The sequence below is a fragment of the Peromyscus maniculatus genome, chromosome 21, assembly GCF_049852395.1.
Source record: "Peromyscus maniculatus bairdii isolate BWxNUB_F1_BW_parent chromosome 21, HU_Pman_BW_mat_3.1, whole genome shotgun sequence".
Taxonomy (NCBI): domain Eukaryota; kingdom Metazoa; phylum Chordata; class Mammalia; order Rodentia; family Cricetidae; genus Peromyscus; species Peromyscus maniculatus.
The window spans coordinates 13,973,037-13,999,595 of NC_134872.1; the positions used below are offsets into that span (position 1 = coordinate 13,973,037).

Consider the following 26,559-nt stretch of genomic DNA (forward strand, 5'->3'; position numbering starts at 1 on the left):
ATCAGTGGCCACAACAGGCTGTAGGTGGAGTGATGCCTGCAAGAGACACAGATTACAGCAGCTTCCGGAGTGATACCATACAGCCAGTTATGTTTCTTGATTTTAGTGGTGGTGGCTATATAAATCCGTGATGACCCGCAGAAGCATAAAGTGAGTTTTATTCTTTATAAATTACATAGGGACACACAGCTCCGAAGCACAACAAATTATCTTTCAAGATTTTAGTGTGGGTTTTTTTTGGTTCAGGGTTTCATGTAGCCCTGATGGGCAATGTATGATCTTCCTGCTTTCACCTTCCAAGGGCTGGAATTAGAGGCATGTGTTAATACCCTTGAACTGTAATATTAAAATAACAAAAAAAAAAGAGGTACTTTACCACATATACAATTTTTTTTTTTAAAACCTCAATACCAACTTCCTTTTTCCAAACATGAACAAAATATAATTAGGAGAAGAAAAGGAAGTGGAGCAAAAACAAAGTAGCTGAAGGCAGGGAAAGGGTTAAAAAATATAAACATCATGAAGCCAGAGAGATGTCTCTACAGTTAAGAGAGTGTGTTGCTCTTCTAGGGGACCCGAGTTCAACTCCCACCATTCACGTCAGGCAACTCACAACTGCCTGTAACTCCAGCTCCAGGAGGATCCACCCCCTCTGGCCTCCACCAGCGCCTGCATTCAGTGCACACATATATCCACACAGAGAAACATAACAGAATTAAAAACAATTATAAAAGCAAACACACACACATATACACTATACACATCTTAAGACACTCAGGCTTGGCATGTAGCTCAGTGAAAGAACATATTGCTTAGTATGCACAGGCACTGGCTTCAACTCTTAGCACACAGAGAAAAACTTAAATTTGTGGACCCACCAGTAGTCAAGTCAAAGGTGGGGGCAACCTAATTGTCTATCAGCAGAGGGATGGGCAAATAAATATGTGGTGTGCACACATGGAATGGATTATTCAGTCTTCAAAAGGCAGGGATCCCTGACACATGGATGAACTCTGAGAACAGTGTGGTAAATGAAACAAGCCAGCCTGATGCAGCATTCTGGTTTGCAAGCTCAAAGAGAGATGACAGATGCATACATGGTCCCCAACTTACAACACTTTGAGTCTGTGGTGGTTTGAATGGGAATGACCCCCATGAGCTCATATATTTGAATGCTTGCCTCGCCGCCCCCCCCCCAGCCCTGTAGTTGGTGTGGCCTTGGTGGAGGAGGTGTGTCACTGGGGGTGCAGTTATGAGGTTTCAAAAGCCCATGCCACTCCCAGTTAGTACTCTTTTTCTGCTCTGTGGTTGTTGTCTCAACATGGAAGCTTCAGCCACTGCTCCAGTGCCATGTCCGCCTGTCTGCAGCCAAGCTCCATGATGGTCATGGGCTCTATACTCTTTGGAACCATAAGCTCCATGATGGTCATGGGCTCTATACCCTTTGGAACCATAAGCTCCATGATGGTCATGGGCTCTATACCCTTTGGAACCATAAGCTCCATGATGGTCATGGGCTCTATACTCTTTGGAACCATAAGCTCCATGATGGTCATGGGCTCTATACCCTTTGGAACCATAAGCTCCATGATGGTCATGGGCTCTATACCCTTTGGAACCATAAGCCCCCACATACAATGCTTTCTTCTGTAAGATGCCTTTCTCATGGGGTGTTCTGTCATAGCAACAGGAAAGTAACTAAGACAGAACTATGTTTTTGTTGTACAATGGTGTGAAAGTATGCTTAAAGAACATTCTGTTTTTCACTTCGTCATAGTATTCAACAAAATTACCTGATCTGTTTTTCATGTCATAATAGTATTCAACAAAATTATCCGAGATATTCAGTACTTCCCTATATCAGATGGTTTTGCTTAAATATACGCTAATGTACCTATCCTAAGCACCTTTAATGTAGGCTAGGCTAAGCTATGATGATAGGTAAAGAATGAATGAACGGATTGTTGGATGGATGCAAACTGACTTCAAGCCTAGTTACTACTTTCTCAAAACTCTTGTTCTCAATGTGAAGGGGTTTTCATATCTTTGATCAATAAGTGACTATTTTCTAAACTTATGAAGAATTGCGAACCAGTAATAACATGACGTACGTAGCACATTTATCAGCAATGCCCATGTGCCTTGTTATTCAGCGTTAGTGACTCATGACCAGACTTGTTTCAGGAGATGAATATTGGCACCGAGAAGCAGCAAGACAAGGAAGAAGAGGAGCTAGAACCACGTAACCACCTCTCATCCCAGCTTTATCACGCCTAGCTATTTCCTCGTGGGAAGAGGCCTCGTAGGACAGGAAATCAACCCTATCTGCCTCTCATGTCCCATGAGGGAAACACACGCACGCTCCTGAACAGATGGGCATACCTACACACCATTCTGCCACCTATTTCATAATCACCAACAGTTAGGAAGCTATGAAACAACAGGTCAGACCAACCACTGTGCCTGTCTTTGGGCCGCCCAAGCGAAGAATGGTGTTGATACTCTGCAATCACTACATTTCAAGTGGTTTTATAAGTACCTACTTGGTGGTCTAACACTTACCTCTGAGACACAAGAACTAAATTAGTTGCCTGGCTCTTTAAATAAAGTTCAGCAAGTCCCAATACTGCAGAGAGCAGCGAGTGAAAGAACATTCCTAGGTCAAGTCCTCTTGTGCGAGCTGCGCTCTGGCCGCCTTTGGACCAGTGTGGCAACTAGACCCTATTTCCCTCTAAGAGTGCAGGGAGCTTAGCTCCTTACTGCACAAAGCCAAAACCAAGTACAAAGTTCCAGTCAAGGGAGGGGTCTATAAGATAGCCAGATGGAATGGGGAGGGGCAAAACCTGCCCCCAACCAAGCCCATCAAATGGAACATTCTAAAGGAAAACACAGGCTTCCACTGAGACAACCACACCGAACAGAAACGCTAAGCTCTGCCTCTTCCCTGCCCTCTTGCCCTCCGGACCACCTAGCCTATCTCTCCAGGCACGGCCAGCTCAGGCAGAGGGCATTCTTCCTGCAGCTGGCAGAGAATGGAAGTATAACAGGAAGCAGACAGGGAACTCCCACTATAGGAAGCACACTTGGGTTTCAACCCCAGGCGGGACCCGCACTAGGCGAACGGACTCCGGGGCAGCCAGTCATTGGTGCCAGAGGCAAACGGGCTCAATGTGCACCTATGTGCATGAGCACACAGGTGCGGTTATCTCTGCCGCTGGCTTTAGCACAAGCACGTGCCAGTCACTGCTCTGGCTGACCAAATACCAGCTGCCACATTACTGCCACACACTTGACCAGACACTATTAGCTACCACCCGGGCAGGCATCCCCCAGTGTTTTCTCCCCACTCCCACACAGGTAGCCTGGCCTCCAGCTACCTGGGCTCTACTCTTTTGACACACTGTTCCAGGGAATATCTGCACGGCCTGTGGGCAGGGAGGGAGGGCAATGGGCCAGCAAAGAAAAATGTACTTCCCCGTTAGATCTGCACTCCCTACCCTAACTTGTCGTGGGTCCCTGACCTAAGCCACAGCATCGACCCAGACACAAACGGAGCCTTGCACAAAGATTAATGAAAGACAACTTCCAACTGGGGATTTCCCAGAATTTGCTAGGAACTCAGAGAAACGTGATTTTGTTTGTAACCACAAAACTAACTGGATCTTGAAGATGCTATTGTCTAGCTCCTTCATGTACAGAAGAGAATTCTCAGAGACCCGTGGAGTGTAAACGGCTGACCAGTGTCGGGACAGCAGCTAATGGTGCCACGAAGGTGGCCAACAGAGAAGAGAACCAGTCAGCCTCATCAGCCCTACAGACCATCAAGTCGGACAGCTAACTCCTCAACGGCTGGTTCTCAGCACAGTGATGACTACAATGATGGTAATGGGGGAACCCCTACCATGGAAAGAACAATGTAGAAAGTGTGTCCCTCTCTCTTTCCTGTCCTTCCCAAGCCACTGACCACCCAGGCAGCCCTCCTTCCAAGAATGGCCTTGCTATACATGCCTGGTCCTAGGCTCACTGGACACGGGGCAGTCTGCTAGGTGGACGCAAGTCCTCCTGCGGGGGGGGGGGGGGGGGCAGCCCTGACAGACTGAACAGCATCCTCCTCATCCTTTGCCAGCTGACTGCAGCCCTGCCTTGTCATATACGTTTCTCTCCCTTTGTATAATTGCTTTTCTCCAGTGACATTCTACTCCTCCCCCGGAGCTTCAATTAGAGCCAAGCAGGAACTCTGTGAGCCACCATTAACCGGGATATTAACCTGCAGAAAGGATTCACTGCCAGATGCACCTAAGAGGAGTTAAACTGCTTTTCAGAGGCCGTTACAACCAGTTCAGAGCATAATCCACAAACGTCACACTAATCAAGAGGGCAGTGAACTCACTCCCGACCCAAGACTATGCCTTTGACAGAAAAACTACATGCCACAGCTTCAGGGAGCATTCCAAAGAAACAGATCACATAGGTCTAGCCTATCTCAGGAACCCTGAGGTGTGGCTCTATCTAATAGTCATCAAAGAATCCACAGTTATGGTAGGGCCCAGCCTAGGACAACTACCCTTACCATCCTAAAAATCCCACACCACACCACTGGACTGTCAGAGGTCCAAGCCTTATCCAGCTGGGTTCTCTGATGACCTGAAGAAATTGCTTCATAATCCAACAAAAAGAAACCTTTGGGTATGTGCCCAAGAGCAGTACAGAGGGATCTTGTGGCAGCTTGATCGCCATACTGATTTCCTTTAGTGGCTGTACATGTCTACACTCCCACCCGCAATGAATAAGTACTCCACTTTCTCCACATCCTTGCCAGTATATGCTGCCATTTGTTTCATTGATCTTGGCCATTCTGGCAGGGGTGAGATGAAATCTCAAAGCAGTTTTGATTGGTTGTTCCCCGATGGCTAAGGATGTTGAACGTTTCTTTGTTTCTTGGCCATTTGCAGTTCATTGCTTGAGAACTCTCTGTTTGGTTCTATACCCTATTTTTTTAAAATTGGGTTATTTTCTTAATGTTCAGGGTTTTTTTTTCCCCAGTTCTTTGTATATTCTAGATGTTAACCCTCTATCATACGCGTAATTGCTAAGATTTCCCCCCCCCCATTCTGTAGACTGCTGCTTTGCTCAAATTATGGTATCCTTGCTGTACAGAAGCTTTTCAGTTTCATGAGGTCCCATTTATTAATTCTTGGTCTTAATGCCTGTGCTACTGGTGTCCTGTTCATAAAGTCGTTTCCTGTGCCGATGAGTTCAAAGTTATTCCCCATCTTACCATCTATCAGATTCAGTGTATCTAGTCTTCTGTTGAGAGCCTTGATCCATTTGGAGCTGACATCTTACTTGCTCAGCCAGATTCATTGCTGCTCTATTCATAACAGCCAGAAATGGAAACAACCTAGCTGTCTATCAACTAATGAATAGCTAATGAAAATGTGGTGCATGTACACAGTGAGGTATTATTTAACTGCTAGGGAAATTTTGAATTTCGCAGGTAAATGGGCTGAGCTAGAAACGATCGTCCTGAGTGAGGTAACTCTGACCCCAAAAGACTACTATGAATATGTGTTTTCTCTTATATAGAGATGCTAGATGTTAATCTTTAGATATATGTGTTTTACTCTGAATGGCCACAGGGGTTAGGTAGCTGGTAAGGGGTCAGGGGAGAGGAGAGGATCTTCCAAGGAAGGGGAAATAGAATGCAGCATTATAAAAAGACAAAGGGAGAAACTAGAATGGGGGGGATTAAATGGGGACAGGATGGGAGGGCAGAATAAAGGAGGAAATATGAAGAGGGACAACTAAGAATTGAAGGTCTTTTGAAAAGCCTTATGGAACCAGGCAGAGCGGCACACACCTTTAATCCCAGCACTCGGGAGGCAGAGGCAGGTGGATCTCTGTGAGTTTGAGGCCAGCCTGGTCTACAGAGTGAGTTCCAGGACAGCCAGAGCCTGTCTAGAAAAAGCAAACAAAAAAGCCATATGGAAGCCTACTACTGAAGAAGCGTCCTAAAACACACGCATATAAGAAAGGAATTTAAATGGAGTCACCGTATAACGGGGGAGACAATGTCCCAACCAGGCATCTTATGCCACCCAGTCAAACCTCCAGTGCCAAAGATGAAGTTACGTCTCGTCGAGCTGTTGGCAAAAGGAGTCTCACAGACTCCCTATCGCCCAGACGTCACAGGCCATTGCCGGGATTATTCTCCATAACCCGTTTGTGAGGTCCTGTTGCCGAAGACCCCACTCACTTACGTCACCCAACATGGAAAAATCAAGCTCGTGTCCAACTAGAAGCTTCGTTCCCTACTGGCCAGCACTCATGGTGCTGGGAGGTACTTTGCCTGCTACAGGAGGAGAAAAGCCATCGTCAGTTTCACCCAGCTACAAGCCCTGTGACGTAGCTACCAGGAGACCTTCCCACAAGACGATGCAATAGTGGCACACATGTCACAGGAATAACCAATACTTTGTGTTTTTTTTTTTTTTTAGTTTAAGGTTTACTCAATGAGACGGGACCCATACATGACACTGCTAAAGAGTCCAAGGACCCGAGACTAGATAGCTCCCGGGCCTAGTGGCAGAAAAACCTCCGGCTACCTACTATTATTCCTAATAACTTACTGCTATACACATAGAGCAGAACCTCACTCAACCGTCATCAGAAAAGCTTCTTCTTGCTAATATCTTCTGCTAATACTGTCGCAAAAATAATAATGTTCTCCTAAACCCAAGCCCCGTTTTTTTCAGACAGTTTCATGTAGCTCAGACTGGCCTTGAACTACTGGGTTTCTTGCATCTGCCTCCTAGGTGCTGGGACTACCAAGTGCCACCATCTCAGGCCAAAATAAAAACAGTAAACCTACTTCCTCCTCTACACGCCCACCTTTTAAAGATGCACATAGTGTCTATGGATTCCCAGAGGTGGGAGAGTCTGAAACACTGACTATGAAGTGAAGTCACTCGAAATAACTTTTCTATTTTTTTGTTTGTTTGTTTGTTTTTCAAGACAGGGTTTCTCTGTATAGCTTTGCGTCTTTCCTGGAACTCGATTTGTAGACTAGGCTGGCCTTGAACTCACATAGATCTGCCTGCCTCTGCCTCCCGAGTGCTGGGATTAAAGGCGTGCGCCACCACCGCCCGGCTTGAAATAACTTTTCAAAACACCCAGGCTCGCCGGGAAAAGGAAAGCAAACAGCCCTGTGTGAAGCCGCTCACGAAGAAGAGAAAGCCTTCCAGAATAACCTGCAGACAGCAAGAAAACGATGGCCTCTGGTAGTCCCATCACTTCCAGGAACTGAATTCTGGCAACAACTTGACTGAGCTTGGGAGAGGACCCCAGGCCCCAGATGAGAGCGTTAGCTTGCACTCTTGTCTTCAGCTTGGACAGACGCCGGGCAGTGAACACAGCTACGCTGCTCCTAGAAACGATGACATTAAGACCTACCATAGCAACACAAACAATCACCAGCCAACCACTTTGGGGGTGGTGACCACACTCTGTGTGAGTGTGAGGGAGCGCAGGCGGAGAGAGACAGAGACCAAAGACACTGAGACTTTTTTCCCCCCTTACAGGGACATCCAGCATAGGGATCTAATACCCTAGGTCTCTGTCAGCCTAAATGTCCACATCTCCCATACTCTATTCTTTATGCTAATCAGCATCAAGCCACTAGGAGATTATGGCCTCCCAGTGCCTGGATACTTCCTGAACAGCGGGTAAGAATCAAGCTCCAAAATATCTTGTGTTACCATGGTGATCTGTAGGCAGACCCGATCAAATGAACACTCCCCCATCCCCAACCCTTCTCCAAATGAACTGCAGCCCAGGGTACCCTTTAAGAAGCAGCCCCCACCCCCTCCCTGGAGCTTCAAAGGAAATGGTCTGGAAAAGGAAGGCCAAAGACAGAGGACCAGCTAAAAGTCACTTGCCCCAGCCTGTGTGTGATCTTGAAGCAGGAGCATGGGTCCAGTGTGAGCAGCAGAGAAGCCACCTGGTGCTGGAGTAGGAACGGAAGAATGGAAGTGTCCCACCAGGAGTCTCTGGCCTACTCCGTCTAGTCAGAACTTAAAAACTCAGTAAACATAAAGGGCTTCCCTCCCTTAGGAAAGACTTTGAACGAGTTCAGGGTGTTGTGGAGAGAGAGAGAGAGAGAGAGAGAGAGAGAGAGAGAGAGAGAGAGAGAGAGAGAGAAGGAGAAGGAAGTAGACATCCTCTCTTACCTCGGGTCTGTTCCCTGAACTCAGTGGGGGGGGAGGGGTAGGTGGGAGAGGGGTAGGCAGTACACCTTGGTTATGGTGGGCATCTTCTAACTACTGTATTCTAACAACCACCTCAAGTGGTGTCTACCCACAGAATCAAAAACTGGACCCTTGCCAATGTTCTGGGGACTTAGCCACCCAGTCCCCAAAGCAGCGAATGCTTCTACAAAAAGCCCCCCCCCCCCACTTCCTGAGTGCTCAGGCCCAGGTGTCCCTCTAGACAGCTGCTGACCGAGTCTCAGCCCATTAACTTTCTCAGACTTCCCTGACAGAGTTTCTGGAACCCAAGGACAGACAGGCTCAACAGGATAAATAAATCACGGGGCCAAGGGCGGGCGAAAGCAGGACACAGCATCCAGACCAAGTCTCCCACGTTTCTCTGAGACTTCTAGAGCCTCACCACCAGGGCCTCCTTTTGGGATCTTCTCATACACCTTTCCTGGGCCTCATCTGCTTTTTCACAAAGGGTATGCCACAGTGACTCACACCATCTGGTCACTGAATAAAATGCCACAGGAGAGAAAACCAGGCGTATACTAACCACCACAACCCGTATTTATTTAAGCTAAATTCTAACAGCACCTCACAGCTGTTCCAGGGATGGGGATGGTCCATCCGACGGCCCCATGACAGGCGGACAATCAACAAGGTCTCCCAACTCTCGGTTGAACAAGCCCATCTGTCAGCCGGCAGTCCCGGGCCCCAGACGCCAACCTTGACCATACCAAGGACAGGCTTACCACCAACATCCAACCTAGCTCACAGCATTCCACTCCATCTATCCTTGGTCACCAGCTACAGGGATCCACTACCAAAGCCACCCTTCAACTCCACTGTCATAGCGGCCTGTGACAGCACATGACAGACTTTGCTGCAGCCCTGTCCTCCTGAACCCACTCTCGGATCACACTGCCACCCTCTTCCTTCTCTCCTAATGTCAATCCTCACACACCTGGGCCCAAGGGAGGCCTTGTTAATGCTCCACAGCGACCACAGGTACACCAGGGCCCATGGATGAGAGCCCTGAAAAGCCACAGTGTTTAACTGCTGTCCACTAGTAACTGGCCACTCCTCTGAAGGGCTGCCACATCAAACTTTCTGCCTGGAACATTTTCCTCTCCACACCCTTCCTCCATTACAAACCGCGGATGTCGCCTCAGAGCCTCAAATCTCCCCCACATTAAAGTCTTTTTAGGAGCTTGTCTGTTTCTGCTTCCACCTGGCCTGCAAGCATCTCACACTCAAGCTAAGGACTGACTCCAAACCATCTTCCTACATCCCAGGACATCAGGGGAGAAGAAACCTTTCCAGGACAGAGCAGTGTTTTCCCACCAATGCTGCAGGCCGGTGGCCAGGTCAGAACAGGTTGCTTAGACATGAATGTATGTGGGTCCTTGGGAATTAATTTGTTTTTCACCTGGAACCCGTAAAATATTTAATCATGTAAGGGAAATGAGGAACAGGCTGTTTTTTTTTTTTTTTTAACTTGTATTCATTGTAATCATTCACTTGAAAAACAGAATGTAACCACGTTGTAATTTATATATTGCTTGAAAGATTTTGCTGGGGCTTATGTAAGCTGTAAGGAAAAAATAAAGTGTAGGGAAGGAAAACATCAGAGGGAGAGAGGTAGATAGCATGAGAGCAGGAAAGACGTAGAAGGAAAGCAGCTGGGAAGGAGGAGGAAGAAGAGAAGGAGGAAGGAGGAGGGATAGGAAGAGGAAGAAGAGAAGGAGGAAGGAGGAGGGATAGGAAGAGGAGGAAGAAGAGGAAGGAGGAGGAAGAAGAGGAGGAAGGAGGAGGAAGGAGGAGGAAGAGGAAGGAGGAGGAGGAAGAGGAGTAGGAAGAGGAGGAAGGAGGAGGAAGAGGAGGAGGAGAGGAAGGAGGAGGAGGAGGGAGGAGGAAGACAGGAAGTAGGAAGAGCAACCAACAGAGAGAAGACAAAATGAAGAATTAAGCCTTGACCCGCGGATAAAGGTCCCGAGTGTGTCTGTGCATCTGTTCCAACAGTTCGCCTAGCTACATCTCTTCTTCTCCAGCTTCTCTGCCCTTCCGAGAGCCTGTGGGGGCTGGACCCCTCGGCGACAGCTGCATCTTCAAACAAACAAACAGAAACAGCTAACACTTAACACCAATGACCTGTGTGCTGAAGAGGGTTGAGAGAGTCAATTCTACGTTATGTGATTTTAACACAATAAGGAGGAGAAAAGGGATCGTGTTGACTAGAGATGGCTGGAGAACTGGCGGGCTCTTGGCACGGGCTCCCCGCTTCCATGGAGGTTGAATTACTCTAGCTGCTAAAGCATCTCTGAACTTAGTTTCAGGTAATAGACACAAGTGAAGGCACCTTTTACTCGGGTTCCTCAAGGACAGATATAAAGGTGAGCTGTTCTCCACGCCGATGTCTACTATTTGGCCAAAAATGAACAGTGCTTTGAACGTGCTGACCAAGTGAGCTGGTCAGAGCAGACCGGACAGTGCACATGGGCGCCATGAGCTTTCCCTATACAACCCCTGGGGAGCACTCCAGTCCACACGAGCTGGGAGCATAGTGTGGAGCCCCACTATGCTCGAAATATGGGTAAAACACCCTCCTCAAGGTTCTGGAGTGGCAGTATTTGGAAATGCTGAGACCTCTGAAAGGTGGGGCCTGGTTAGAAGTCCTTAGATTGTCTAGGAAATGTCTTGGAAGTAGACTGTGGGACCAGAACCTCTCTTTCTCTCAATTCCTGAGGCAGGACATGAGATTTCCACATTCTCATTTGGAACGTGGTTAAGATTGCCCAGGCATGATTCAAGTCTTTGCCATGACACATCACCTTCACCAGAAGTCCAAACCCCTGGGGACAGCCAATCCTAGACCTGAGCCTCCAAGAAACATGAACCAGAAAGAACCTCCCTTAACTACGTAAGTGAGTAGCCTGTGTTGGGTATACTGTTGTAGTGATGGGAAAAGGGCTCAAGTCCTTTGCCCTAAAACTTTATAAAACTCATATGGGGTCCCTGGCCCACCACCTGAATCCCTGGAGGGGTTCCTGCAAGATGCAGATGTTAACACAAAGCAGCGTCCACCCTTTTCACTCGTCCCAGCCTCTGCAAAGCTTTCTGCCCAGTCCCTACCTGGGCAAGAAAAGGCTACAGAGAAAAATGCTGAGATCACAAGGTGCAACATGATATGCCAGACACAAAAGGCCAAACTGTATGACGGCCCTTCCAAGATGAACTTAGACATCAAGCTCACAAGGACAAAAGTGGAATGGTGCCTGCCATGCCCTGGAGGAAGGCTGGGAGCTATTGTCTAAAGAGAGGAGTGTTTCAGTGTGGGAGTACACAAGAGTTCTAAGGATGGATGGTGGTGACGGCCACAATAGTGTAATGTATTTGTTTTAGCCCGTGTCTCCCCCCAAATCCATATTGTTAGGCTCCTCACCTCCAATGAGATGGTGTTAGGAGGTGAGGTCTTTATCAGGTGCAGGATTAGTACCCTTGTACGAAGAGAGGCTAGAGACACATTTTCACTCTCTGTCACATGAGGTCACAGGGGAAGGCCACCAGATATCGACCAGGCAGGTTCTAAGGAAATCCTTACGTTCTTATTGTACAGGATGTTGGGGAGGGGTATGCACCACGGCACGAATGTGGAGGTCAGAGAATGGCTGTGTAGGGTCCGTTCTTTCCTTCCCCCTTTACATGGGTTCTAGGGATCAAACACAGGCCACCAGGCTCACACAGCAAGCACTGTATCCACTGAGCCATCTCATCAGCCCCAAGCAGGGGCTCTTTACCAAGACTGTGCTGGTCCTGTGACCTGGACCCACCAGCCTAGAACTGAGAGAAACAGACATGGACTGGGTAACAACACATCCAGCTCTGTTATACCTCACTGGATGCAACGGAGCCGTGTACACGAAAGCGAGAATGTCACATACACTTCACTACAGTTCAAGGGGACTACGGCTAGAACCAGGAGCAGAGCTTAGTGGGTGAGCGCTGGTCTAGCTCTGGGTTCCACCATTAAACACAGGAAGGGATGGGATTAGGGGAGGGAGGGAGGCAAGAGGAGAAAAGAGTGAGGAGTGGATAAAAAAAAAAAAAAAAAAAAAACACCAACCACTCTGGGCACCTTCCCTGATGCAAACTCAAGTCACCATGAGGTTTAGCAACCCGTGCCCCAGGGCCTCTTCCCAAAACCATGAGTGAGAGGCGCCTCCACCTCTCTCCTACCACAGCTTCTATCCACAGCCCTCTTGGGACACAAGGGCCCCAAACATAACTGATTAGGTCTCCCTGTGAACCAAAGTAAGCACCTCAAGGCCTCTACCGCATAGCTGGGCACCTCAAGGGCTCTAACCGCATAGCTGGGCGCCAGGGAGGGAGGGCGGGCCTGACGACCTGTTCACAAAATAATATTCTCTGGAATCTTAATGGACCACATTGAGAGAATGCAGTTCTGATCATGTCAGAACATGACGCACCTTGAAAACAGTCGCCTAAGTAAAAGGAGCTAGACATAAAAAGGCCACTTGTGCTATGATTCTGCTCAACAACGGTCCACCAAAAGCCAGTCTCCACGGACAGAAAGGTCAGAGCCAGGTGCGGTGGTACACATCCCGGAAGCTGGGAGGCTGCCAGACACTGGGGTGACAGCTTAACATTTCCTTTGGGGGTAATCAAAGTTGTCCCCAAATTAGATCATAACTGTGGTTACCTCCCAAATCTCCGAACTACACCCTTTCATCCTTTCAATGAGTAAATTATATCTCAATGAAGCTGCTTGGCAGGGGCAGGGGGGACCAGAACAAAGCCACACCCAGCCGAGAGCAGAGCTGTGCCCACAGAGGACGAGGGGAATGGAAGACCGGATGAAGACAAGACAAACTCATGTGCTGCCCATCCATCCTCATCCTAAGCACCAAACAGGATGCTTCTCTGGCTTTTTAGGTTTCGAAGCAGAAGGCTTCTGGAAGGGTGGGGAGAAAAACAAACAAACAAACAAACAAACAACAATGAAACCACAAGAAAACAAAGCCTCCAGATTTGCTGAAGGTCCAGTGACGCCAGTCTCCCAAGAAGTGAAAGCCAGGCAGGGCTGGAGGCCAGGGGATGGTGGCAACCGTATAGGACTAGAACTCAAAGGCCCTAAATTGTCCTCCCAGGGGCTCAGCCAGTCCACGTGTTCCCAGGTCTCTACGCGAACATCACACCACTCTTCCCCCAGGTCTGTCTGGCTCCTGGGTGCTGAAACTCCAGAGACCACAGAAAATTCAGGCTGCCTCTGAATATCGGCTACAGTCTACAGTGGTACCCCATATAGCTCATACCTGGCTACACCCAAGTATTAGCGACCTAGCTTCTCCCAGTCCCCTTGTGGCTTGCTGGAATAAGATAGCCTATAGCTATTACAGCATTAGCTTCCTTTCTAGGAGCCTCACAATTGGGCTGGAAGATGGTTCTGTTAGGCAGAGGTGCTTTACATGCAGACCCGATGTTCTGGTTTGATTCCTGTTACCGTGATAAACACCACGACCAAAAACAACTTAGGGAACCAAGTTCACTTCATCTTATACATCTCGGCCCACCCTTAAGTAAGGAACTCTAGGTAGGAGCCTGAAGCAGAAATCACGCAGGAGAGCTGCTCACCAGCTTGTTCTCTGGCTTGTTCAGCTAGCATTCTTATTCCTATAACTCAGGCTCACCAGCCTAGGGATGGCAGTGCTCACAGTGTGCTGGGCCCTCTTACAGCAAACAGCAGTGGAGAACATGCCTCACAGATAAGACCACTGGCCATCTGATGGCGGCAATTCTTCAGCTGAAGGGGTTCCTATCCCCCAGTGACTCTAGGCTTGTGTTAAGCTGACAGCTGAAACTAATTATGACACTTGATCTGAGTTTGATCTTTGGATTCTTTTTTTAAATTGTTCTTAATTTTTATTTTTATATTTTTATGTGTATCGGTGTTTTGCCATGGGTGTCTGGTCCCCTGGAATTGGAATTACAGGCAGTTGTTAGCTGCCATGTGGGTGCTGGGAAATGAACCCCGGTCCTCTGGAAGAGCAGTCGGTCAGTGCTCTTAATCACTGGGCCATCTCTCCAGCCCCGATCCCTGGATTTTCATCCTACAAGGCAGCAAGAAAGAATGACTCTGCAAAGCTCACTTTCAAAGCTCACACACACACTTTCATTTACATAAATAAAATATGAATAAAAACATCACAATCATCTTTTTTAAGTGGCTCTAAGCATTCCCTCTACAAACTGGCAGACATGGTTGCTGGGGGGCAGGGGTGGAGTCCTTGATTTTTACCAAACCCCAGCTTACAAGGCCCCCTGAAGTCACAGGCCAAGTGGTTCAGGAACACCACAAGAAGACCGCCCCATCTACGAGTCTCACCAGAGACAAAGGCCACCCATCCCAGGTGGCTCCTTCTGTGCTGGGCATAGCGGATGCTGGTAAAAGGCCTTAGTCCTCTGATCTGGTAGGTTTGAGGCCTGACCCCCAAATGATATGTCTGGCTTTCATTCAGGAGTTACAAAGCAGGACAAATGATAGTCCAGTCAGATTTCCATAATAGTATCATCCACTAAAGGGCTTATTTGTAGACAATCAAAAATTATTTCTCACCATTTTGGACACCGGAAGTCCACTGGAAACCATGTCTACTATGAGTCTATTTATAGTTCCAGATGACAGCTTCTTGCTCCATCTTCCTATTACAGGAGGTGTAAGAGAGTTCTCTGGGACCTTTTTTTTAAGGGCACTAATCTCATTCAGAAGGGTCTCATCCTTGTCATCAAATACCATTCATCGCGTTGGAATCAGAATGGGCCGGGAAGTACCTCAGTATACAGCAATTGCTCAGTATACTGGGGTTCTGAGTCTGATGCCCTGTGTGTCAAAAGAGAAAAGAAGAGGGGAAAGAGAAGGAAGGGGAAAGGAAGGAAGGAAGGAATCTCTTTCCTGTAACCTTGTAAAATAAGAGAAGAGGAACATGTCTTTAAGGGGCTGATGCCTTCAAGTCTTCCTGAAAGCTGCAACCAGATGTTTCCATGGTAGCAATAGGTCTACACCAACCACTGTTTTCCTACCAAACTAAAAAGACTGGCAGGGAAGGCCTGTCTCTGGTCAGACAACTAATCAAGGTGCCTTACATCCCGGGAGTCACCTTGTGTCATGTGACTCAGCTCCTTCACAAATGCCTTGACCTTAGCCAGGTTATATTCTAGGCGTCTGTGAATGTCTCACTCACCCTCAGACCCGACCAGTGGACAGCATGTAATTACGATAATGATCTCGCTACAGCCACTTCACAAGAATGTTCCAGGGGCCCATGAAACTGCCTCCAAAGAAATCACACTGACTACACAAACCACATCTCAGTCTTCCAACTCCAGCCTAGGCAGGCGCCTTTATGAACTCATTAGCTACTCTTCCATTGGGGACCATAAACTCTCAGGTCACAGCAGTAATTACGAGTCAGAATCCAAGACACTGGATTTGCAGGGCTCACAGTGTTCTCTACAGCTGAGCAGGGGAGGTCCGCAAAGAAGAAAACGTAACTGGCCAGATTGTCTGCAGAGCTAACCAGTTTCATTCCTGAAGGAACCTGTATCATCAGGCCCCAGAAAAGCCACTGCTATTTATTTTATTAGATGGGATTAAGTGGGTTTGGCTAGAACATAGACAGGTCTAAGCAAAGTAAAACCTTAAAGATGGAGCCTCATGGCTCGAGAGATGGCTCAGTGGTTAAAGGCGCTTGCTGTTCGTCCAGAGAACTCAGGTTCAAGTCCCATCATGTACAGGGTAGCTCACAATAATCCGTAACTCCGGTTACAGGGGACCTGACACCTTTTTCTAATCTCTGCAGGCACCAGGCACATATGTGGTATGCATATATACATAAAGACAAAACACACTTAAAATTAAACTTAAAAAAAGATGGCGCCTCCGTTCATTTTTGTCATGCTCATGGCGTCTCTGACACTTCTCTCCCCTCCCCTCCCAAACTCTTCTCGAGGGTCCAAGGGATGGCAAATCCTATAGGACAGAGAAGTAGGACTCACTCGGCCTTCGTCTCAAGGCTCTTGTCTCCCTGAAGAAGGAAGTCAGACAGACTCAGGATTAATAAGAAATAAGGGCTCACACAGGGTTAAAGAAAGGCTCGCGTAGAGAAACGCTTTGACGTTAAGAAGGTTTTGCTCTTTGTTGGTTGGTTTTGAAAGGATAAGCCCACGAAGGTAGAAAGTCTTTCACCAGATTCATGAAGAAAAGCAGGAGCATTTCTCAGAAGACAACTGCCAGGCATGCACCTGACGTTCAATAAGTACCCTCGAGTTACTGAACAGGGAAGAGCGGAAAAAGTATCCATCGGGATAGACAGAGCAGTATGGGAAGGGCTATGTTAATAGTAATGTCGGGGGACTGGGAAGATGGTTCAGCCAATCAGGTACTTGCTTTGCAAGTATGAGGACCTCGGTCCATCCCCCAGCACCCACATCGAAGAGCGAGTGTAGTGACACATGCTTGTCATCCCAGTGCCGAGGAGGCAGAGGCAGGGGGATCCACGGGGCTCACTGGGTCCTCGGAAGTGTGAAAGGTTATAATAAAGTTACTGTTTCTAAAAATAAAGAAGAAGAGGAATTTTAGGGATGGATAAAGATCAGTGGTAAAGCACTGGCCAGCTTAGGCTATACAGTAAGACCCTATCGCAAAAAAAAGAAAGAAAGAAAGAAAGAAAGAAAGAAAGAAAGAAAGAAAAGAAGGAAGAAAGGAAAGAAAGAAAAAAAGGAAGAAAGGAAAGAAGGAGAAAGAGAGAGGAAAATGAAAACTATAGATGAACAGACAGGACCTCAGCAATGCCCCGATCCAGTCACCAACTTACTAACTGAACAGAAATGCAATGGCTCCTAAAGCATTAGCTTGTGGCTCTCCTGGTGCCTTGGCTCCGTGATGACTCACACCATCCACTGCCTAATGCTACACAAAGCTTTTTTTTTTTACTTTAATTTTTCTTTTCTTCTTGGAGACAAGCTGAACTTGGTAGGTAGTCAAAGATGATCTTGAAATCCTAACCCTCCTGCCTCTACTTCCAGAGTTCTGACATCACAGGCATGACTTTTGAGGACCTGGAGACTGAACCCATGGCCTCCTGCATGCCAGGTGAGCACCCTGCATGCCAGGTGAGCACCCTACCCACGGAGCTAACCCCAGGCCTGTGTGCTTTTGCTCAGATCTGTCCTATAACACAGCTCCTGAAAACCAGTCTGAGCACCATTGACCTCTTGGCCACGGCAAAGTCTTTCCTTAGCAGATTTCAACCCTGCACCTCACACATTTTGTGTGACCTCAGTTCCTCAGACTATGACTTTTAAGAAATTAGTAAATTGATCCTCTCCAGCGTCTACTCCTCACCTTTCACCAAAGAAAGTTCTTTTTCCATCAGACAGAAAACCATAACCAATCAAAACAGAGTCATGGGCTCAGTCCCATTCAATACATCTGCAATACAGTTCCTACATCTAAGGTTCAGGGAACATTGCAGAAGAGGAGGTGGAAAGATTCTAAGAGCCAGAGGGTCAGGGAGTTTGTGAGACTGTGTCTTCTAGAAGGTCAGAAGCTACAACACCCATAAAGTCTCAGCAACATGGCTGCCTAAACATGAGCTAAGCAAAGACAACAACAATAATGGACATGCTAACATGGTTGGGGGAGGGGAGATCGGGAGCCCAGGGGCTTGGACCCTAGATAAAGAACTACAGTCAACTAAAGAATGCTGAGAGCAAGAGAAATAGTCTTCTCCAGGGACGAGCACACCAACTGATTTTCCCATACCAACTGGTCAGCCCTGGAAACATACATATACATAACATCATATAAACTTAGCAGGCTGTATGTATGTAGGAACACACACACACACACACACACACACACACACACACACACACACACACACACCCCAACTAAAGAAAAAGAGGCTATGCATTTGAAAGAGAGCAGGGTAGGGGGCATACGGGAGGGTTTGGAGGGAGGAAGGGGAGGGGGAGGAGGATGTAATTATATTTTAATCTCAAAAACATTAAAAAAAATAATAAGAAACTATGGGGTCATTTCAGTGGTCCTCATCCCAGCTGACTGATGTCTTTCTAAGGAGGAGAAATTTGGATATTCACAGTTGCCAGGAAGGAAATACCATGTGAAAGGCATTTAAGAGAAGGTTACTGCACACGGAGGAGACAGGCCTCAGAGGGAAGTCTTTCAACTCCTTATTCACGTTGGGCCTCCAGCAGTGGGAGAAAACACATTTTAGTTGTTTGGTCTAACCCCAGCCTGGGGTGTTTTGTTATGTAATAGCGTTGGCTGACTAATACACTGGGCCACTTTAAGACCGTGGGTGTGAAAGCCAGGGAAGCAGGAGGACACCACCACTAACAGGTGTTTTCCTAAAGAAAACCCGTCCGTTAAGGACCAGTGGCTGGGGAGTTAAGGGTGAGAATACCGCCCCAGGGAACTTTAAAGCCATACTTAAGTACTCCAGATACTGGACAAAGAGTCTAGGATTCCATTTACATAAGATAACTAGGATAAGTAAGTCCCCCGGGACAAAGGGTAGACTCCTGGCTCCAGGAACTGGAGGTAAGGAGAATAAGGGATTATTTAGATGGATGCAGTTTCTGTTTAGAAAACGGAACAGTTGAAGAGACAGGACTGGAGGTCTGGCTAGAGGTAGAGCCTGTGCTTGGCAAGGCCCTGCGTCAGTCCCAGACCTCCACCCCACCCCCCAAAAGAGAATTGTAGACTCATCGAGTGATGATGATGTCACTGGACAGAGCAGGGATCTGCTTGGTGACAGTGCTCGGTGCAGTGACACAATGTCCTTGGTCTTGATGTCTGACAAAGTCTCAAAGATTGAAACCCCACATTTCGTTATGTACATTTTATGTACGTGTCGTTACGTATTATTTTAAAAACAGTAAGCATGCTACAATAACGTATTTCAATTAAACTTTTCAAAGAAAAACTTCCTCGAAGCCAAGCGGTTGTGTCTCAAGCCAGGATGACAGACCTCCCACGGGTTTATAATTAGCACACCATCACCCCAAGCCTTGATACAAAAACCATGGGCCTTAGCTGAAGCTCGGACCTGTTACTTAACGATGTGAGAACACTTCCCAGGGACCTGTTACTTCACTCTGCACATAACCCTCTCAAGCCACAGGAGGAAGCTACAGCCTGGGCCTCCTAACACGGCTTGATCCCCAAGGAGGGTCAGCACACTGGCTACCTGGACTTGTCCTGGCGGAGGAGGCAACAGTACCCACACAGACCTCCCCAGTCACAGGACTCCACCCAGGAGGAGACATGTGTCCTAAAGCCAAAAGCAACAAATTAGCCGAACGAGAATCACAGGGCAGGCTTGGTCCTGGGTCTCAACGTAACAGCCCTCTTGGCTCTTTTAATGAAAATCTCAGAATACTTCATTCTGTTTCCTGAACACCTCAGTCTGCCAGAGCCTGACAGTGATTATAAAATGTTACACCGACCATTTACCTGTTAGATCACCCTCCCCATCTAGCTCTGCTCAGGAGAAGCCTGCACTCAAGTCAGAGGCAGCCATGGGCTCTGGTCTAAAGAGGTCATGACTGAGCCATCCAAAGGCTCAGGTGAAGAAAACTGATGGTCCACAGTCACCTACTCACACCAGTTAGTTATCTTCCAGTCAGTCACCCAAGAGAAAGACAACACAGAGGTCGGTCACTCTGGCACCAACACAGAAATCCAAAGAGTAAATGAGCATGCTCAACTAACAAGACCCACGGAGAGCCGCATTGAAACACAAGAATCTCAGTTCAGGCTAGAAGCAACGTGGCAGGAAAGCATGGACTCAGCATGAAAAGCCCTGCGCTAAAAACCTCAGAAAAAAAAAAAGACCAAAAAACCCGGGCTACACCTACAACAGCTTACAGAGCGCAGGGGTAGAGTTTGAATCCCATATCCTCCACATCTAAAGGAGGAAGGGCTTTGCATGATGTGGTACATCAACAGTACCAGCTATTTGGGAGGCTGAGGGAAAAAATGACAGCCTGAGCTCAGGAGTTTAGGGCTAGCCTGGGCAACATGGTAAGACCTTAAAAAAAAAAAAAAACTTGAGTCCCTGCTATAAGGTGGGTAAACACCAAGAATATGGCACTTAAGAGAAATAAGCCAGTCATGAAAACACAAATTGTGATTGTACCCAATGCGAGTCACCTAGAACCTTCAACTTCACAGCAACAGAAAGGAAAGTGCTGTTGTCGGGTGCTGGGAGCAGAGTGTGCCGTCTAACAGGGACAGGATTTCTGTGAAAGTGACGGGTGCACAATATGAACGCACTCGGCGTCACGGAACTGCATGCCTAAAAAAACGGTGAGAACAGGCTAAGAAAGAAGTATTTTGTGTTTAGTCGCTTTAGAAAACCTCTGCTGGTGTGTGCGCCTCTTAATCCAGCACCTGGGGGCCAAAAGCAGGCCGAGCTCCGAGTCTGAGGCCAGCTTGCTCTTCACTGATCGTCTGCAGCCAGCCAGGGCTACACAGTGAGACCCTGTCTCAAACTAACAAAGACTCCTGCTCTGAGCACACGCTCTTCCCTTGGCTCACTAGCTCCTTCCATTCTTGGCATCTCTTTCCCCTTGATAAATGCTTTCTCTTTCTACTTCTTTAAAAATAAAATTTAAAAAAAAATTTTTTTTTTTTGAGATAAGCTCTATGTAACTCAGGTTGGCCTCAAACTCCCAATCCTACCTCAACCTCCTTCGATGAAATGGCAGATTTTATATTATATCCTATTTTTTAGTTTAAAAATAAATCTATAATTCCAGCACTAGAGAGGTAAAGGGAGAGGGATCAGGAGTTCAAAGCCAGCCTAGGCTATTTAGTAAGACCCTGTCTCAATACTGTCCCCTCCCAAACACATATAAACTCCAGAGTCACAGAAGGGGGGCTTGGGACACCAGTGTTTTGTTGCCACTCTTGAACAGATAGCTCGCCACATCTTTGGCTGCTGGGCTCATGCTAATAAACCAAGAAAGTTGTGAACGTCCCTGATCTCATATCTGTCTAAACACGGATACATGCATCCCCTCCCCTCTTAACTTCTAAGCTTCCAGATGGCAAAGACCACATCTTTTCCTTCTCTGTGGCCTACACAGGACCAAGGGAAGGATTTTACATACAGAAGGGCCCACGGCCGTCTGTTTTCACCTTCACAGGTGTGGATGCACCAGGATCCAAAACACACACAGTTAAATGATTTTCAGGTACTTCCTGGTACTAGGCACCAGGAAGAAGCAGAACACGGTACCATGACCAGAAGGCCTGGAGCTCTGTATTCACACACCCAAGGACTTCAACTTTACTCCGTCTTGGTTGCATCCTTATGTAGATGGACAGCCCACCACCAGGTGACGGACGAGCTCATGAGGGATCTTGCATGAAGCACCTTGTCAAGGTGCCCAGCACAGAGTACTGTGTGATGGTTTCAGCTCTTTCCCTTAATGTCCCTCGCAACTCATCTGAAGGGACTCTAAAATTACAAGAGCTGGGCCACTGTGCCTGCCATGACAGAACATTAAGGTGACCTCCCCTGCCCCCACATATACACACACTGTCATTTTCCTTATTGTTCCTTTTAGGCCAGTAGGCCCCACAGCCACCTAATGAACATCAGTAAGTAGCCCCGACAGAGACAGATGGCTGAGCAGTGAGCCCTCCCATAGAGGACAGAGAAGAGTGTTCAGCACAGTTCTCTGGGCTACAACAGCTGGGCATGTTAAAGCCAAAAAGAACTAAACTCACGCAGTACACAACACTAAGAGAGAGTCCTAACATAAACTTCGCGCTGCAAGTGATAATGATGTGTCTATGTTGGTTTATGAGCTGTCACAAACGTACCCATTTAGTGGGGGATGTTGCTATCAGGGGAAATAGGTGTGGTGGCATGGGGTAATGGGAAGGTCTGTACGCTTCCCATTCATTTTTGCCGTACACCTCAAAGTGCTCTGATAACTTTAACTATTTAAAAAGTGGTCTAAGAAATAATAAAAGTAAATCTTGCTTCGAGCACTCCAGTTTATTATTGGATGGTTCACTGTGGTATTGGAAATTGAACCCAGAGTTCACACCACTAGTAAGCCACATCTCAACTCTTTTAGATTATGCTGTTCGATCTTAATTGTTAAAAATGTCTGAGGACACTTTCCATGTTGGAGCACGTTTTTCTTTTCTTCTTTTTTTGGTTTTTTGGGAGACAGTGTAGTTTTGGTGCCTGTCCTGGATCTGGCTGTGTAGACCAGGCTGGCCTCGAACTCACAGAGACCTGCCTGGCTTGGAACAAGCTTTTAATCCCAGTACTTGGGAGGAGGAGACAGGTGGATCTTTGTGACTAAGAGGCTAGCCTGGTCTACAAGGCCAGTTCCAGCACAGCTAGGGCAGCATAGTTAAGTTTTAAGACCCTGGCTCAAAAAAGAAAAGGAAAGAAAGAAGTCTGAGGCAGATGGGTACAGTGGCACATGCCTGTAATCCCAGCATTCAGGAGGCAGTAACTGCAAACTAAAGGCCAGCAGTGGTCTACACAGCAAGTTTTAAACTAGACAGGAGTTCACCTATCTCAAAAAGGCACAAAAGAATGTTTTAGGGAAAAATAAGAGAGAATGTGGGGCTTCAGGATAGTCAAAGAAAGATTCAAAAAGTTCTACAATATGAAATTAACTTCTAAGCCACTTCCTGAGAAAACTAACCTGCATGTCTCTTGGGCCCCACCTCCTTCTCGTTCCTACTGTGACCTACTCTTGCACTTGGGTCTGATTATGTGGTGGGCAACATGGCCATTTCTACGGTAGGTATAGGAAAGTCTAGGCTCAACTTCCTGGAAACTCAAGAGTTCCCTGCCAGCAAGAGAGTACCAGAGTGCAGGTCTCCATGGAAGCCTTTCACGCTCGTCTTGATTCCTAACATCGCCAATCACCACAGCACTGAAGGCCAGCTCAAGCAAGTGCAACTCGCACACAGCTGGCTGGACATGGCCGGTGCCCAGTGATCCCTGGGCACGCCTCCAGACCTGGAAGGAGCTCGCCGACATGCCTGCAAAGCAAACTTCGGACTCCTAGAGCTTCTCATCCCTCCACTAGGGACAAGGAATGTGGCTGAACCAGGGTACAGGCAGACAGGTCCAGCTACACACTGCCCTCAGCCCAGATGCCCACGGAAGAGCAGCGACTGGAGGCACCTAACCAGGACAGAGTGCTGGGCTTAAAAAGGCAGCTTAATACAGCCAAAAATAGCCTCACTTTTTCAAGCGGATTCTGACAAATGAAGCACATGCAACTCCATCATCAGGGGGAAAAAAAAAAACCTCAGCGAAGCAGCAGACCAGATCAGCCCGACACAGGCAAGAACTCCAAGAGATTCCTGACAGCTGTACACCCCCAAATCCCACGCCTGCCAGCACCCCTCCCACCTTACTCCAACTGAAAGTTCTGCCTAGATCTCAAAATCTAGTCCCATGACCCCACCTATCCAACGGTACCTGTGTGCAGCAAAGAAGTCACTGTTTCATTTTAGTGCTGGAGTCAGACCATGCATTTGCCTCTCCCCCCACACAACAAGAACCTGTTGAGGGCCCATCCTTGGGAAAACGAGGAGGCAAGGGCACCCTGGAGGCCCAGAAAAGAAGGTGGGGTCTGGAGATGCAGCTCTGACCTCATGGTGTAGGTTTAGACCTAGCGGTGTAGCAGGCCTCAAAGGTGAAAGGCAGCGGGTTTGAGCCCCAGGACAGCAAAAGAGAAAGACAGACAGACAAAATCCAGCGGCGGTGGGTGGAGGGGGAGGAGGAGTCTATAGGTGAGTAATAGTGGGCGAGGCATATCAGAGCCAAGCCGATCAGGATGGTGTGGGACTGGCCCCATATACAATCTCCAACCTATTGATTTCCAGGGGCCCGCTGCGCCAGAACTCACCTCACCCACCTCTAGCTCTTATCTCCATCTGCTCTCACCGGCTAACGAGTGGATCCGACACAGCTAAGACCTCGAGGCAGCTTGCACATCTTGGGTTCCCCTAAACGTGTCATATAACCGCTCCAAGACCAGAACAACCAGGTGGCAGGGAATAGCCAAGCACAGATCACACCCCCACTTAAAGAAGCTGATCTAGGTGGCAGAGATGGCTCTGACTTTTTTTGTGCAGCATGAACAGAGCATAGGACACTCTCCCCCAGTACTTCTGCAAACCCCACCTGCTCTAGAGCTAGAGGGTAAGCCAACAGCCATCCCCCCCCCCCATATTCCCCCCACCCCCATCCTATTTGCCTTCAGGAGGAAGGAGGTGGAGTTAGTTCGGGCGCAGGGCCAAAGAAACACAAAAACACTTGAATATCACGCCAAAAAGTACCCATTCCCCCCATGCCAATCTACTGCTTAAAGAGTCCGGAGCAGGTCTAAGCAGCCCACACAGGCACTCACTCACTCACCTGCATCCCCCTGGAAGGTGCTGTCCCCATCACTGGGCCAGATCTGCCCGGTCTTGCGGACACCGACGATGGTCGCCTCAGACACCACAACCTGGCACTGCCGGTGCCGCTTCTGGCACTGTGGCGTCGGGGGGCTGCTGCTGTCGAAGGACTGCTGCGAATTCTGCGAGGGCGAGCGGCTCTTGTCCCGGAACATACGGTAGGTGGTGGGGCTCGGGGACACGCGGCTGGACTGGCCGGAGGAAAAGTCCTCCTCGCTGGAGGTGAGGTTCTCATTGGAGCTGCAGTCCGGGGTGTAGCCACCTCCGCTGTCCTCAAAACTCCGGGGAGAGTAGGATCTGCGGGGCCAGGTGAGGCGCTTCTCCTGCTCGGAAGTGCTCTGGCTTCGCAGGAGCGGGCCCTTGCCCTCCCCTTCCACCATCATACCTCCGACGTAGATGCTCTGGTAGGGTTGGTACTCCAGGGGCGGCCAAGGGGGCCTGTTGCCGCCGTTGGCATTGATTAGGTTGTCCTTCAGGAAGCGGGGGTTCAACTCTGCATCCTCGTAGTCACCGTCGAGGGCGCAGCTGCTCTCCGAGGAGCGCCCGCGATAATGGGGTCTGGGCGCTTCCCCGGGCCCCTGCCCGGTGCTCTGCTGGGACTTCTTGCGCTCCATTTGCATGGCCTGGCTGCCTAGAGAACTGATCCGGTCGGACACCTCTTTGTCGTTGACCTTCACCAGGCCGCGCTCGTGGTGGAACTCGACGTTCACGTAGAAGGGCTTCTCGGCGTCGGCAGAGCCGGGCTGGGCAGGTCCCTTGCGGATCTTCTCGAAGTTGGATCTGAGCGCCGCCACGCTAGTGGGGGGCCCTCGGTCGTCCCGGTCCGCCGGCGCAGCAGCCGCTGGCCTGCGGGCGGACGCCGGCCGTGCCTTACCCGGCGACCCCTCTCCGTCCGGCCGCGCCTCGGACTCCTCGACGGGCGCCGGCTCTGCGCCATCGGCGGGCGCGGGCGGCTGGCGCGGGGCGGCCGCTCGCGGCTCGGCGGCACCGTCCGGGGGCTGCGCGGCGCGGCGGAAGCCCCAGCGCTGCCGGTCGTAGCTCTTCTTCTCCTTGGCCAGCAGCGTCTGCAGGTAGATCATGCGGAAGCGTTCCTGGTTCACCTCCTGCTCCAAGCGCCTAATGGAGGCCTTGCAGCGCTCCAGCTCCTGCTCGATGTCACCCACCGAGCGCAGCTCCATGCGCGGCGGCTCCGAGTCCGGGAACTGCGCCCTCCACGCCTCGGCGAAGCCCACGGAGTCCACCATGGCGCGGCCGGCTCACCTGCGCCGCGCGGGGCTGCACGCCGGAGCCCGCCTTACCGGCGGCGCGGCATTCTCATCGGGCCCGACCCGGGGCGCCCGGCGGCTCCCATGGCCCCGCGGCGGCGGCGGCGGCGGTGGCGGCGAACAATGCTCGCCCCCCGGGGCCGCAGGTGAGGCGGACGGCTCGGCGGCGGCGGCGGCGGTGGCGGCGGGAGAGGGGGGGCGCGGACGGGGGGGAAGGGCGCGGGGTTGCGCACGCCGCTATTGTGTGCGGGGCTCCGCGGCGCGCGCAGCGGCGGGAGCCGTCCTCCGCCAAGCCGGGCCGCCGCGGGCTCACGCTCGCAGCCCGAGCGCTCCTCGCCTCCGGTTCCCGCGCCGCCCTGCCCGCAGCCCCGCTGCCCCGCAGCCTTCCTGGCAGGCGCTGCGATCAGCCCGGCCAGCTATCGCTGCACTCCCGCCCCGGCCCGCACTCAACGCCGCAGGAAGGGGAGGACCGGGGGGCGGTGGCCGT

At 49.4% G+C, this 26,559-nt stretch overlaps 1 protein-coding gene across 1 annotated transcript in view; it reads right to left on the bottom strand.

Moving 5' to 3' along the window:
* Window positions 1-26,161, bottom strand: part of Bcr (BCR activator of RhoGEF and GTPase) — a 128,607-nt gene extending 102,446 nt beyond the window's left edge. The window contains exon 1 of the mRNA XM_042266565.2: window positions 24,767-26,161. Coding sequence (XP_042122499.2) covers window positions 24,767-26,051 — 1,285 coding nt within the window. The 5' untranslated portion in view covers window positions 26,052-26,161. The remainder of the gene's footprint in view (window positions 1-24,766) is intronic.
* Between the last annotated feature and the right edge of the window lie 398 nt (window positions 26,162-26,559).